The sequence below is a fragment of the Blennius ocellaris genome (genome assembly GCF_963422515.1).
Source record: "Blennius ocellaris genome assembly, chromosome: 14".
Classification (NCBI taxonomy): domain Eukaryota; kingdom Metazoa; phylum Chordata; class Actinopteri; order Blenniiformes; family Blenniidae; genus Blennius; species Blennius ocellaris.
Genome location: NC_137663.1, coordinates 8,808,499 through 8,822,860, shown reverse-complemented (window position 1 = coordinate 8,822,860; position 14,362 = coordinate 8,808,499). Strand labels below are relative to the sequence as shown.

At 40.3% G+C, this 14,362-nt stretch overlaps 1 protein-coding gene across 1 annotated transcript; it reads right to left on the bottom strand.

Annotated features, from left to right (window-relative positions):
- Window positions 1-3,217: 3,217 nt before the first annotated feature.
- On the bottom strand, window positions 3,218-12,517 carry LOC308139721 (solute carrier family 13 member 2-like; the record flags this gene model as incomplete). Its single annotated transcript, XM_080509226.1, has 12 exons — window positions 3,218-3,349; window positions 3,524-3,661; window positions 3,741-3,902; window positions 4,987-5,102; window positions 5,199-5,299; window positions 5,830-6,039; window positions 6,166-6,288; window positions 6,387-6,564; window positions 6,646-6,902; window positions 7,776-7,912; window positions 8,899-9,027; window positions 12,416-12,517. 12 exons carry the CDS (start codon window positions 12,515-12,517, stop codon window positions 3,218-3,220), a joined length of 1,785 nt encoding a protein of 594 aa, XP_080365352.1.
- Between the last annotated feature and the right edge of the window lie 1,845 nt (window positions 12,518-14,362).

The window sequence follows — 14,362 nt, the reverse complement described above, 5'->3', positions numbered from 1 at the left end:
CTTCGAGGGCCTTCGTCATCCTGAACCATCTCGGGATTCCTCCAAACTATAAAAAGAGTCCAACTGTCTCGCTCTCTCTCTCTCTCTCTGTCTTTCTCTCTCTCTCTCTCTCTTTCTCTGTACGTCATGAGACACAACCCGATCATGTGCATCGCTGTTTTCTTCTTCATACCTTCTCATTAGCGCCACTTTGATGCACATGAAAGTCGCTTTCAAAACGGGCGACTTTTCTCTCAATGTACATGCGACGTGTCCAAAGACGATTCAGGAAAATAGACGATTCAGGAGCGACAGCAGCCGGTGAAGAAGAGCATTGGACCCCGGGTACAGGTCGACGAGGGCTCAGGTTTTGTCGGCAATCGTTGCACAAGCTGCACGATAAGAGGTGAAATGTTAAACTGTGGTAAGAAGCAGAGAGGAGGGAACTCAGACTAAACTGCTTGACTTTGATTGTTTCAACAACATTTAGAATTAAAAAAAAAAAAAAAGGTAACACAGATGTTTAGAGCAGATTTACGTGCGGCTGATTGTGACTCATGAATTGTTTTGAGCTCATGTGAAGTTTTTGACGAGACAAATGTTGGCGTGACGGAAATGAAGTAAACATTTAAAAAATAAAATAAATAAATAAAGATTTATGGGACTGTTTTTGAAATACGACGGCGTCTGGAGCGTTATTGATCAGATGTTGAGTGAATGAAGGGGACGCTCTGTTCATCACTTGTGCTTGATTCCCGTAATATAAATGACTCATCTGTCACTCGCAGGGATGGAAAAAAACAAGCTCATCTGCCGCGCCGCCCTCCGTATTGTCACTTTATTACTTTGACTTGTGATAAACGTGATAGAAACGGGCCTCTCGGCAGCCTCTTATCTCACAGTTGTCCTTCAACTAACCTTTCCTTCTGCTCTGTACACATTAAGAATCTCACTTTGTTATTATTGATCCCTTCATCTTTATCGGCATATTTTAGATCTCATGAAAGATAAAAAGGAGAGGGTTTGGAATCATTTTAAACAATACAGTGACATCAAACATTATAAACATTAAAATAAATAATAATAATTAAAAAAAAGCAATGGAGTTTACCTGATTTGAGTTTTATTTTGACAATTTGAGGGCAGAAAAAGTCAAACATGTTCATGTTATCTCACTGGCAAAGTAGCAGCTCACAATACAAAATATACGAGAAATTACGGATAAAGATTCACTCATGAATTCCATCTTCTTTACCGTATACGGATCAAATCTCAAAACATGTTGTCATATTCACACTTACAAGTAAATTTATCTTGATCTTGATTTTCCTTCAACTGCATTTTGTTTGGACTGGAGAAGGAAACCAGAGTTCAAAACTCAAGTGCAGAGAAAACATGCAAACTCAGACTCAAATTACACATTTTACAGTAAAATCTTCCATTTTAATTTCCTAGCACACAAAACTTACCTGCTGTATGTACAGTTAACTGAACTAACTTAAAGACATTTTCTTCTCCAGAGTTTAGAGTTAATAACTTATATTTGGGCTATATTCGGGAACTTTAATTGAATCTTGAACTATAATATTGAAGTCAGAAACATTTGATGTGAGCCAATCTTTTTAAATTCATCCACACACAAAAAATTGATCTGTGTTTTCTTTGTTATTTCAAAACACCAAATACTACAATACCCATAAGATATCCGTGTTATAAAGCACCACGGAAAGATGCAATAAAGATATACAAAGAGGCTGTATTAGTGGAAGATACACTGTCTAACAAACACAAAAACCAGTTCATACAGAGGATTTAATGATCCTGAGAAGGAAAAACACGAAGTTCCCTTGTTAGAGAAATCTTGTTTCGTCTCATAAAGAATGATGTAATTTGCAGTCTGTGTTCAAGGATGAGCTGTGTCAGCACTTTTGGAACGTCCGCTTTTGATGTCCTTCACTACAAGACTCAAAACACACTAAAGCTGGTTGGTACACGGAAAACACTCAGGAAGCAAAATCCCTTTGACTTATTGTCTTTTCAAATGTTCCTTACAGTGCAGTTGTTTTAGCGAGTTTAATTTGCTTGTTTAATTTTAGGTGTTTTGGGTGATTTAGAGTCTTATTTTTTAATCGTTTCAGCCATTTTGTCTCGTTTTGAGCTTGTTGGAGCTTCAGTTCTTTTGCAGTCTGTGTGTAAAGGGACACTTTGCCACACTGAACAACCTCGGGACCTGCTATTTGATTATGTGTGTGAATGAGATGTGATTAACTTTACTTGAAATTTATTTTTCATGTAAAAATTAAGTAATTAAAAAATAAAAACAACAATCGTGGTTCTGTCACAATTTATAAAAGTTTCAGAAACAGGAGCAGAGCCAAATATCATATCGAACATTAATCATCTATGATGAACGGAAGTTTTCCACTGCGATGCCCCCTCTAAATAAATAGTTTAATAAAGATGTGTAATGTGATTCATGACTTGCAGATCAGGCATGGAAACAACAAATCTGTGGGTGTAGGGAAGTTTATTTCATAAATGCAGTGCAAACAGGCTGGAAAATACTTCTTTACACTTGTTTTTACACCAACCTGCGTTATCATAATCATTTCTGAGCTTTTGTTGGACATATTGTGTCACTGGGAAAAAAAACAAAAAACAAACTCTGTAGTCTTAAAGTGAACTGACAGTGATAAAAAAAAATTTAACTGTATTCCAACCTGGTAAAAACAGTCATAACAAAAAAGAACAAATGCAACAAATATTCATGGTAAAACAAAATGGACATGGTAATAAGTTAAATTATTTTAAACAATTATCATTCATCCCTTTTGCATTTATATAGCAAACACAGTTTCACTTGCAGTAATCATGATATTTTAAATAATCAGCCAAACACAGAGTGCAGTGTCTCATCTGTAAATGATAACTAGCTTCATACGTCACATTCAGGGAAATGGCAACAAGGAAATGACCTTGGCTTTCAGATAAATATCTAACATGTAATTCGATTTTTTTTTTTTGTTCTGTCACAACAATAACATTCATTGATTTCTGTATCCGCTTTCTAAAGTGAGGGTATGTGGTGCTGTTTTTCATGTGCAACAATTAAAATCTATCCATTCTGAATGATTCTGTCCTTTCAATCACAGCTGCTCGAGCCACGACACCAAATGCAACATGGAGTGGAAATACTGAAGACGACGATATTGTTCACACTGATTCCTCTCAGTCTTACTCAGGGTGTTGTGTGTGTGGTGTTTGCCCAGTCGGGGAAGGTTCCCATATCAAACAGGGCGTATCCCCACGTGTTGATGCCCAGATTAGTGGTCAAGATGCCGATAATGTTCAGAATGAAGCCGGCTTTCACCTGAGGGAGCAGGCAACAGGAAATTCACAGTCGGAGGGCGTCAGTGCAAACATTCATTGTTTTACCAAAAAGGAAATAAACAGGACGTTCAGATGAGAAAGTTAGATTCTTCAATGGAAAATCCCAGCAGCACAGTAGAAGGTACATTATGTATTGCATGAGTGCACATCTCACCATATCCAGGACTTTGAGGTTCCCAAAGGAGAAGGCGATGGCGTTGGGTGGCGTGGCCACGGGAAGCATGAAGGCCAGGGAGGCGGAGATGGTGCAGGGCAGCATCACGTAAAGCGGGTGTATCTTGATCGCCGTGGCCTAGGACGAGAGCCGGAGCGGTCAGAGACAAGCTGGGGGGGTGAAGGCATTGATGGAGAGGCGTGGGATGTCGGCTCACCATGGAGCCCAGGATGGGCAGGAACAGGGTGGTGGTGGCCGTGTTGCTGGAGCACTCGGTGAACGTCGCCACCAGCAGGCAGAGGAGGATGGAGATGGCGGCGGGAGGAATGCTCTCCAGGGGAGCTAAACTTTCACCCAGCCAGGCCGAGAGCTTTGACTCCTGCAGCAGCAATTCAATTAATTATTAATGGTCCGATTCATAAAAAGACAACTTTTAGCTCCCGACATGTACAATGGAGGGCTAACATCCAAAATGTAGAAGTTGAAAAAGCAATTTTCTTTGATAGATGACCCACAAAATACAGGAAATAACTTTCAAGGTGAAAAATAAGATGTGTTTGGTTTCATCAAGTCCATCTGGGTGGGCTCATTCTGGTCAGTAGGCCTCTTTGTTTGACGCCTCTAATACGGGACAGATGTGAATCACATTTCAACGAACAGTTGTAGAATTAACTGGGAATCACTCGTTCCAATCCCACTGCTCGCCTGCTGTGAAACTGTACATATGGATCCAATGTGTGTCACTTCTGTGCAGGAAAATCTGCGATATGCATTAAACTGACAAAAGTCAAACTCATTTTTTCTATTTCTTACTCTGGAAAATTGGATAATTCTCTCACTGGATTTCTGTTAAAGTTTGATATAACTTATAATGACAAAAAAAAAATCCCCTGCAAGTTCAAAATAAGTGTTTTAAAAACTTGTCATTTACTATGCAGTCACTGGTAACAGTTTTATATGGGCACTGCTTAGTTTTCATTATCAAGCAAACAGATCCTCAATTTACACCTTTTGTCCAAACCATCTCCAGATAATAATAGATAAGAATTTTGCCAATAATCTTCCTTCTATTTTTAGGATTTATCACACAGGAACTGAAATACCATTTTGTTTTATTCTTAAGGTCAATAATAGGACGCTCACTTTTCAGTTCACATGTATAATAATAGAGTACAAAAATCCTTTCAATTACAATATTGTCTTGTTTTGTTTATTTCCAGAACATCCCATTTTTTTGGTTATTTTGGTTTAAGCTATGTAGAATATTATTAATATGATGTTTCATAAGTTATAGTGTCGTTGTCAGGTATCACTTGTGTTTGACCTCAGTGTGATATGATGAAACAGGTATTTTATCACAACAGTCCAGCAACATAAGAAGCCTTTAATTCAATTTCCCGTCCAGAAATCGTCCCTTTGTGACGGTGAGAACCAAAGCCTGTCCGTGTGTTGTGGGTCTTCACCTCACTGCCTTTAGCCAGAGCGAAGCCTCCTCCCAGCAGCAGGATGATGTTCCAGGGCATCCGCTCATGAACCACCTGCCAGTTCAGCAGAGCCGGGGGAGCCTTCACCAGCTTCCCTGCGAGCCCCCGCAGGAGTGTGAACATGAAACAGGAAATTAGTTGGAAAAAGGGGGGGGGGGGGCGAATGTGACGTTACAACTACCGAGTCTCACCGTCCTCTCCGTAGCCGTAGCTGCCGAACGTGGGCAGCCGAGACGGGATGACGAAGAAGAGCATCGACATCAATATGGCAATGGTTCCATCCGACACAAACCTGAACGACACGAGATGAGATTATGTCACTGCTTCTGTAACGGTGCAGAAACATTTGTTTGAACATCCATCCATTTTTTTCCCCCATTGTTGCTTCAGTTCTATTCAACCGGATGGCTCAACAATTCTGCACACAAAAAGAGAAAACAAAAAAATCTAAAACCATGTCAAATAATAATGCAAACACTGGAGTCACGGTGTCCAGCGTGTGTCCCACCTTTGCCCACAGTCAGAGCCCAGCAACCCTCGGGGAGATAAAGAGGTATAGAAGATGGATCGATGTATAATTTTGTGTTGGGCACGATGCATTTTCAGAAGGAATCGTCAGATCCTTGGGTTTCAGCAGTCTGTTTTGCTTGAGCGGTGTGTTATCGTTCTGTTTCTGCAGGTCCACCTTATCAGGCCCCTGCTAATCTTTATGGTCATTTGTGTGGAGAATCTAAAACACGCTGGGGCCGTTGGTGTCCGGCGTTGGTTGCACTTTGACGCGAGGCTCAAGCGGGAAAAATGGCTAAACCCATCTGCACTCACGTATCCGTCTGGTTGAAGAGCACTGTCGCCCAGCCGTCAATGAAGCCCGGCTCCCTGGTGAACCACAGGAGCACCAGCAGGACGAAGATGGTGAGGACGGCGCCCTCGGCAAACTTCATTTTGCCCAGCTTCGCGTACTCTTCCTTCATCACGGCGTACGCCTCCTTGTCTCTGTCGGTTTTCCCCCCACAGCCAAAACTCTGCTTCAGGCTGAGGAGGAAAACACAAAGATGCTGCAGATTGAATCCCCCTGAATAAACTATTTGCTCACAGGTTGGTAGAGACGCTGCTGCGAAACGATGCAGCCACATGTGACTTTTAGAAAGTCTCACTTACTTGCAGCCCAGGAACATGAACTGGAGCCACATCCACGAGAGCACCAGCATGATCACCATGTTGGGAAAAGCAAAGGCGAACCAGCTGGCAAAGTTGATCACGCCGTCGCTGCCGGGGAAGATGCTTCAGAGGAAGGAGCAACAGAGAGTAAAGCACGTGTCAATACCAGATAAGATTCTTCCTCCACATTTGGACTTGTGTCATGCACGGTCGCGTCTTACTCCTCGATCTGGCCCTTCAGGATGATGTTGGGCGTGGTGCCAGTGAGAGTCGCCGTGCCGCCGATGCTGGCAGAGTAACACACACACAGACTCATGCCTTTGGTCAGGAGTTCATACTTTGACTCTATCCTTTTCCTTGTGTCCTCCTGCAGAGACTCTGGGTCGTGCTCTTCCACATCTGCGCATCAAATTAAAAGTTAGTCGAGGGGAAGGCGTGTTCAGGCCCTCGCTTCCTCCGCCGAGCAGAAGTTCGACTCACACGATTGGTCCTCCGGGGACGATTCCATGTCCAGCTTTTTGTTGTCGGTGATTTCGGGCTTGGACTCGGTGACCTCCAGCTCGAACGCCGGGTTCTCGGCCATGGAGATCCGCAGGTCTCGCTCCTCCGCCCGCATCTCCGTGGCTCTGAGCTGCTGGAGCACGGCGTTGGCGATGGGCAGCATCATGGCCGTGGTGGCCGTGTTGCTGATCCACATGGACAGGAAGGCTGAGACCATCATGAAGCCGATCATCAGCCTGGAGTGAGGGAGGAGCGAAGGGCGGGGACGGTGAGGAGAATAGAGCACAAAATGTGGTGAGAAGCATTGACGTATCGGCGATAACATTATGACCACTGACAGTCCCAGTGATGAGCTCTGTGTCATGGCGCCTGTGAACCGCAAGTAAGGTATGATAAAGGTAAATAAAGGAGTGAAGGTTGAATCTTGACATGAAGTCAGTGCATCATATTTTTTTTAATATAAAAGAAACAAAAGGGAAACTCTCACAATATTAGGCAGGTGGTCATAATGCCATGGCTGATGGTTGGATAGAGAAAAGTGAAAATATATACAGATGTAATGACTGAATCAAAAACAACAGAAACATTTTCATACAATAGTATTAACAGGAAAACCAAAATCCATTTCGGTTGTCCCTGACAGCTAAAAGTGCAGTGCAACTTGCAAAAATACAACAAAAGGAAATCAAACAAACAAAACTGAAGGTAGAATTTAATAAAAACAACTGAGTTGCGAGGCTCTTTGTTTTCCTTTCATTATATTTTTACTCATCTTTTCTTGCGTATTCAGACGATTCAGAATCCGCACACTTGGCGAAGTGCTGCATTTCTTTATTTGATTACTCGCTTCTATAAGCTTGTGTTTTATTAAGATGCCAAATGAGCCCAGCGCTGCAAAAACAGAAAAATAACTATAGATATGATCCATAAAATGCTGCAGATTAAAAAAAAAAAAGAAAAACAAACATAATTTACAGGACTCATTGTGCCTGAACAAAACTATGAGATCATAGAGTATGTGTTCATGACTTTTAAGGCGGCCACCCGTGAGTGTTCTTCGGGGGCTCTGAGCAACCACTTGGGGGCGCTACGTCGCGAGGCTCTCTTACAGCGAGGGACGAACACCAACCAGCAGCAAGACTCGCAGGGCGATGCGCTTGTGGAGGTTCCAGTGCTCCACCGCGATGGCCACCAGCAGCCCGCCGATGAACAGCATGTTGGAGTCTTTCAGATACTCGACGCTGACCTGGAACAGAGACACGCCCACACGAAGACGGAAACATTTTCAGCATTCGTTTTGGCATTAGCACTGGTGAAGAGCAGCTCTGTTACTGTTTCACTCAACTCCGGTTTACTGGAGGGTGACAGCAACCGTCAAACTCAAAGAACCACATTGATCCGCCTCTTAAGTGATTTTCCTGAATGCTGAATGACTCTCTGATGTTTTTCCACATTATAATATAATATCGCTAATGGTTGTTGGGTTTCATCAGACATCTGATAGACATCTGAGGTGAACTGAAACAGAAGTTATTCTACAAAATAATATGTAACTTGTTCTACAAAAAAGTAGCTCCACAAATTAAAATTTTTCTCTTTGCATGTTTTTCTTCACTCTCTATATAGACTGTATGTCCATTGTAAATATATTTGTCAATACTTAATGTCGTTTTTTTTCTTTTCTCTGGTTTGTATAGTTGTGTTTGTGCTGTGCATGAAGGAAGCCCATTCATATACAGGGAGAACATGCAAACTCTACAAATAAAGCTGTGAGGTATTACCTTTGTATTTTGGTTATATGTGTTAATTGCTGCACTACTGTGCATCTTTGTACAAATTTAACGCACAGTCACACTCATTTTATGAGCAATAAATCTAAAACTGTGGCATCAGCTGCTGCCTGCATGACAATAAAAAAAAAAAAAAAATGTGGTGCCTGCTGTGGGTTTTTTCCATTCAACTTCAATAATCTTGTTTTCCTGGTCATAAACTCATTGTCTTAACAGAACACTCTGGTCTATTAAAGTGAATAAATGAGGAATTGATTCTAAATGAGGTCTCAGTTTCTTCTCGTATTTTGTTCAGTTTGTCCGTCGGGGACGAGACACATGAGGACTGTGGACTTAGATTTCGGTCCAAGTGTGATCTCACTTTGTTATCAGAGGGAGATCTTTTAGATAACGGAAACAATAAACTGAACCAGAAGAGGAAGAACCACGGGCCGGGCCGTACCGCTCCAGCTGTCATGATGCCCATCATGGGGAGAAGGACGACCGGCAGCAGGGCCGTCACGGCCAGAGGCATGCACTCTGTGCACCAGTACAGGGCCATGAGGATGATGACATACCCACATCTCGCCTCCTGCACACACATACACATAAATATTGAAATGCATAAGGATACAGATGTAGACACACACACACACACACACACACAGTCACAACACTCATTGAGCTTACTTGATCTTTGTTTTTTTATCTCCGGTGTCTCTTTAGGAGGCAATAAAGATTTTTCACATGCAGATACGACTGAGCCGCAGTCGTGGACTTATCTTACAAGATAACTCAAGTTCCTCCGGGAAAGACGACCGTTTGATTACCTGACATAAAACGACACACAAGTCTCGTCACAATTTGCTCCGAGAAAGATTATGATTGGAAAAAAAAAAATCTGGGTTTTAGGAGTTAATTCACCATCATACAACCAAATAAACAACGGTAATATAGTTTATTTAAAACACATATTTCTTTTTTTCCCTACTTTTTTCCTATTTCCTACATCACTTGTTTATACAAAATATAGATTTTGAATTATTCGTGCTTGTTATTTTTTAATTGTCATTTTCCTTGAATTATTTTAAACTCAATATTAAAATCAAGTTAGAACTGATCTACACCTAGTGATATACATAATATATAATATATATATATATATATATATATATATATATATATATATATATATATATACATATATATATATAAAATATACACACACACACATATATATATATGTGTGTGTGTGTGTATATATATATATATATGTATATATATATATATAACCGATTATGTCACCATCTTTATGTGTCTTTTTCGACTCTGTAAATTCACAAAGTTTGACACGTGATTCATAAACGCCTGTTTGATTCTCACTTTTCTTGAAGTTTACAAATTTCATGATTCACATGTCTGCTGACTTTAATATCCAGTAGGTTCCCGTTGAATTGTTTATTATCTCACACAAAGAAGCAAAGAGAGATTCATTTATGTTTTTATTTTTTGTATTGAGTTTTTTTGGCTGTTGTTGTTTTCAATATTTTGATTTTCTTTTCACATGTCCGAGATAAAAACTTTGTGTAATCAACTACTGCTGAATAACTGACGCGCCGTCATATAAAATGACTGCACATATTTAAAAGGGTTGATTAATTGTCTTTGATAAGAACATTTATGATATCTGACAAAGCTACTTTGCCGACCTCTTATGAATGAGACCTTTTCAGTGTGAGTTGAACAGACCGCCTGATGTTTTCATGTCAGTTAAGAATAATCAATGTGACTTAATTGTTGAAGTGCACTGAAAATCCTGTACGTACATGGATGTATAGAGAGAACATGAAACTCCACACAAAAGCCACATCTTCAGGGATCAATCATTTTGAAACTGTTTCTTTGCAGGATGTAAAAAGGTTTTTTTTTCTTCTCTAGTCCAGACATGAGCCACAGGCTGCCCCTTTACCTTTCTTGAACTGTGAGACAATCTCCAAAAATGTATGTTTGCAATTATTCTGTTAATATTGTGATTCAATGCATTTTAAGGTGGAAAAAATAGATGTATGTATGCATGATGATTTATTATATTGCAGATAGTAATTTTCAATTAATCAGAAGTCATTATTCTCAAATACTGGTTGGGGTGACTATTGTCAATGTGCAGGGAGTTTCAGGAAATGTTCTGGAATCTCATTCAGATCGCAATGTCACATTTTTCCTAAGTACCACGATTAAAAAAGAAAAGAAACAAAGAGAGGATTTCCATAGTGTCTAACTGGCTGCTGCTTTTATGCAGGACATCCTCCCTGTGGACTCTGAGATACACATTGAGGATCAAGGCCACATTTGGCCATCTCAAATCTCATTTTCCCAATTTCAAGTCAAGTCAATTTGTTGTCATCCAAATGTGTGAAAAACATTTCTTATATATTTGACTTTATTTCATTTCCTTTCTCTGACCACTAAATATCAGTGTTGAACTGTAAAGAAAGTCGGTAATATTAAGAAATGATGCAATGCTCCGTAAGCACAGCTTTGTGCTTTACACTTGTGTTTAATTTATTTATTTTTGGTTAAATTAAAGTCGTGCTGTGTCCGGCAGGATGCAACAAGTCTCAACAACGCTGGGTTTTGTCGTGTGGCTTTAGAAGATCCTGTTTTCTGCTGCTGTGCTGCTGATGGTCAAAACATGTGACAAACATGTCTTCTATTGTTGTCACATTGCAGATGAATGAAAAAGTTCACTTCAATCCACCAATCCGCTGTGAGTCTTTAACTGTATTTGACCCAGCTCTCTTTTAAGTCCCCTTTATGAAGTTCACGTGAAAAACAAATCACACTTTATTGCTGGATGCAACCTCAACACTTTACGAGGGCGAGATAGAGAGAGGGAGGAGCAATTCCAGGGAGGGGAAACCCTTTAAAATGTCCTCTGGTAACTGAGTGCCAACATGTAGTAAAACGTCAGCGCACCTGTCAAGTTCTACTAAAATGAAAACGCCTCCTGTCCACTGCACTGATCCTACTAAAGATTTATTAAAACACATTTATTACTATAAAATTTAGTAGATCTCATAAAAAAAAACATTTTTCATTCTGGTGATTCAGCAGCCTTGACGGAGCAATAAAGATCTATTTGATGTTTTATATTGAACTATTTATCCTGCATATCTTCACTTTATTTATTTAATTGTTTTTAATAATTTTGGATTGTTGAAACCTGTATTCAAATTCCTGCCGTCTGTTTTCATGGGTTGTTTGGATATTTTATATATTGAAGAAAGTAAAACAAAGAACTCTTGAACTGATCTCATCTCAAAAAAATTATTGTATTTATATAGTGCCAAATACACACAAATGATAAATTAAATTGAGTCAATTAAAATGAATGTATTGTACAGATTTTATATTCTTTCATCCATTCTATTTGATGAGTAATTTTTCTTAATTATATTATATTTTTAATGTACGAATATAGTTTATTCCAATTCATTCAATTATTAACTAGATTAACTAATGTTGCTCATGTGAGACTAGTAATTTCATACACATTTCTAACTCAGTGCAACTTATATATTTGCATTGATCCAATATAATTATTTTTCCCCCCATTCAACAGGTTTAATAAATTATGAATATATTTAATAAAATCCTTTACCCAGACATCTTCCGTCAACAGAATGAATCAATTCAGCTCATCTTTTTAAATTTAAAATGATACAAAAGTGGATGATTTTAATATCATTTTCAAACACATGTTGAGGAGGCAAGTTGGTAGAGTCATGGAACAAGTGTTGCTCCAAAAAATAATCCCACAGACCTTCACAGGACTGTTGATGAAGGCTCACGTTTCTCGCACGCGCGCGCACGCACGCACGCACGCACGCACACACACACACACACACACACACACACACACACACACACACACACACACACACACACACACACACACACACACACACACACACACTCACCGATGTGGGACTGAGGAGCGGCAGGGGGAGCAGCACCAGAGGAGTGATGATGATGATGAAGTAGTTTCTGTGGTACCAGAACCACTTCAACCAGCTTTCCATGATGCTTTCAGAGAAGTCAGATTAGTAATCCAGAGGTGGAGGAGGACGGCGGCTGGAAGACGACGAGCTCCACTGAGAGCATCTGAGTTAAAGGAACAAGGAGATCTCGATGTGTGTGTATATCTGTGGTGGCTTGTCAAACATTAACTCAACCCACCAAAAGAGATGACACTCCTCGACGGGGAGGCAGGTGAAGCTATTGGCAAAGAGGGAAAGGTGGAGGTGGAGGTGGAGGGCAAAGGAGGAGAAAGAATGAAAGTGTACACGGGTTTATTATAAGAGGAACGCTTAAGCTGGTTTTAACCAAAGGTCAGGAGCTGCGGATGAACTGGAGTTCACTGCAGTTGATCAATACTGGCTTTGCCAATACTCTTATTTTGAAGAAAACTTTGATTTACAATCACTCTACTCTGCAGCCAGCAAAAATCCGCCTGGAAGCACTGCTAAAGTCAAGTAGCCCTTTTATTAACACTACATTATAAATCATATAAATCCCTATTGAAACTGCATGACGTTGCATATGGTTTAAACTCTTAGTATTTGCATTTCTCAAAATGTTTACCCCTCTGTTGTGCACCAACAGCTGTGTTTGAGTTGTTTGTATAGTAAAGCTCTTCTTTTTGTTTATCATTGCCATATTTCAGATCGGGTCCAATGGGAAAACCATCACTCTTCTATGGACAACACGACTGTGATGAAGTGAAGAGCTTCAGCTATAAATATGTTTTTTTTTAATGTAATTTTTCCAGCAACTGTTTATGTGAGCGACTCAACACACCACCCTGTGGTGCAAAACCCACATTACAAGGTTTTACCAGTGCTGGATAACTTGCTGACTTTGCTGGTCACAAAAGTGCTGTTAATTTACATAACATATTACTGACATATTGCATAATCGTACCTTTAAGGTCAGATGGTACCGCCTTCGATTGTCGTGCTGCGTGTTTTAATATGTCAGTAAAGAGATAAAGATCTCCTCTTTACTGGAGAGACGTATTACCGCAAACCTTTTATGATCTTATACAAGGACATCACTGCAGACTTTCCGTTGTTTTATAACTTGCTTATTCCAACTCTACCGACTTGTGTCAAGATAAGAGATACCTTCAAACAAGTCGTAAAATGCACGAGGCGCTCGTGTTGTTCACACAAAGACTCAAAAAGAAGTCGGGGAAAAGTGATTCATAAACAACAAAAACACCAACTGAATGTCTCTCAAACACTAAAACTCCTCCCTCTGTGAACACATACGTCTACGACTCTACCGAGACTCCAAATATTCACAATTTCACATAATTTGGCTTTTTAAACGGGACGAATTCCAACAGCTTGATACTGCGAAACTGAACGTTTTACAACTGGATGTGTTACAGTCCATAATGATCAACTCAAAGGTTTAGTGGTCTTTGTGCAGAAGCCCACGCCTCCACCCCATCAACAACAGCACTGCGGGCCCGATCAATGACCAGATTAATATTTGACATTCAAATTGGCACGCAGTGACAAGAGCACATTCATGAGGATACATGCATGAGTAATCCCTGATGATCTCTGGTGTCCACTGTGCTCTGCTGCAACAGCAACATAAACTGATGATACGCTCGACCGTGTTTAACGTTTGACTCACTCGCTGATCAGTATCTACAATTAGACGGCGTGGACTCATCCTCTGGCGTAAAGCTGTGGACCCTCTTTGAGCTCACAGGGTGTCAAACAAAGTATAAAAATATCGAAGAAGAGATTCCCCCCCCCCCCCCAACAAGAAAACAACTGCTGGTGTAAACACGTGCAACACCGACACCCAACAACATCGGTGATGCAGCGGCACTGATTGCTTCCTTATTG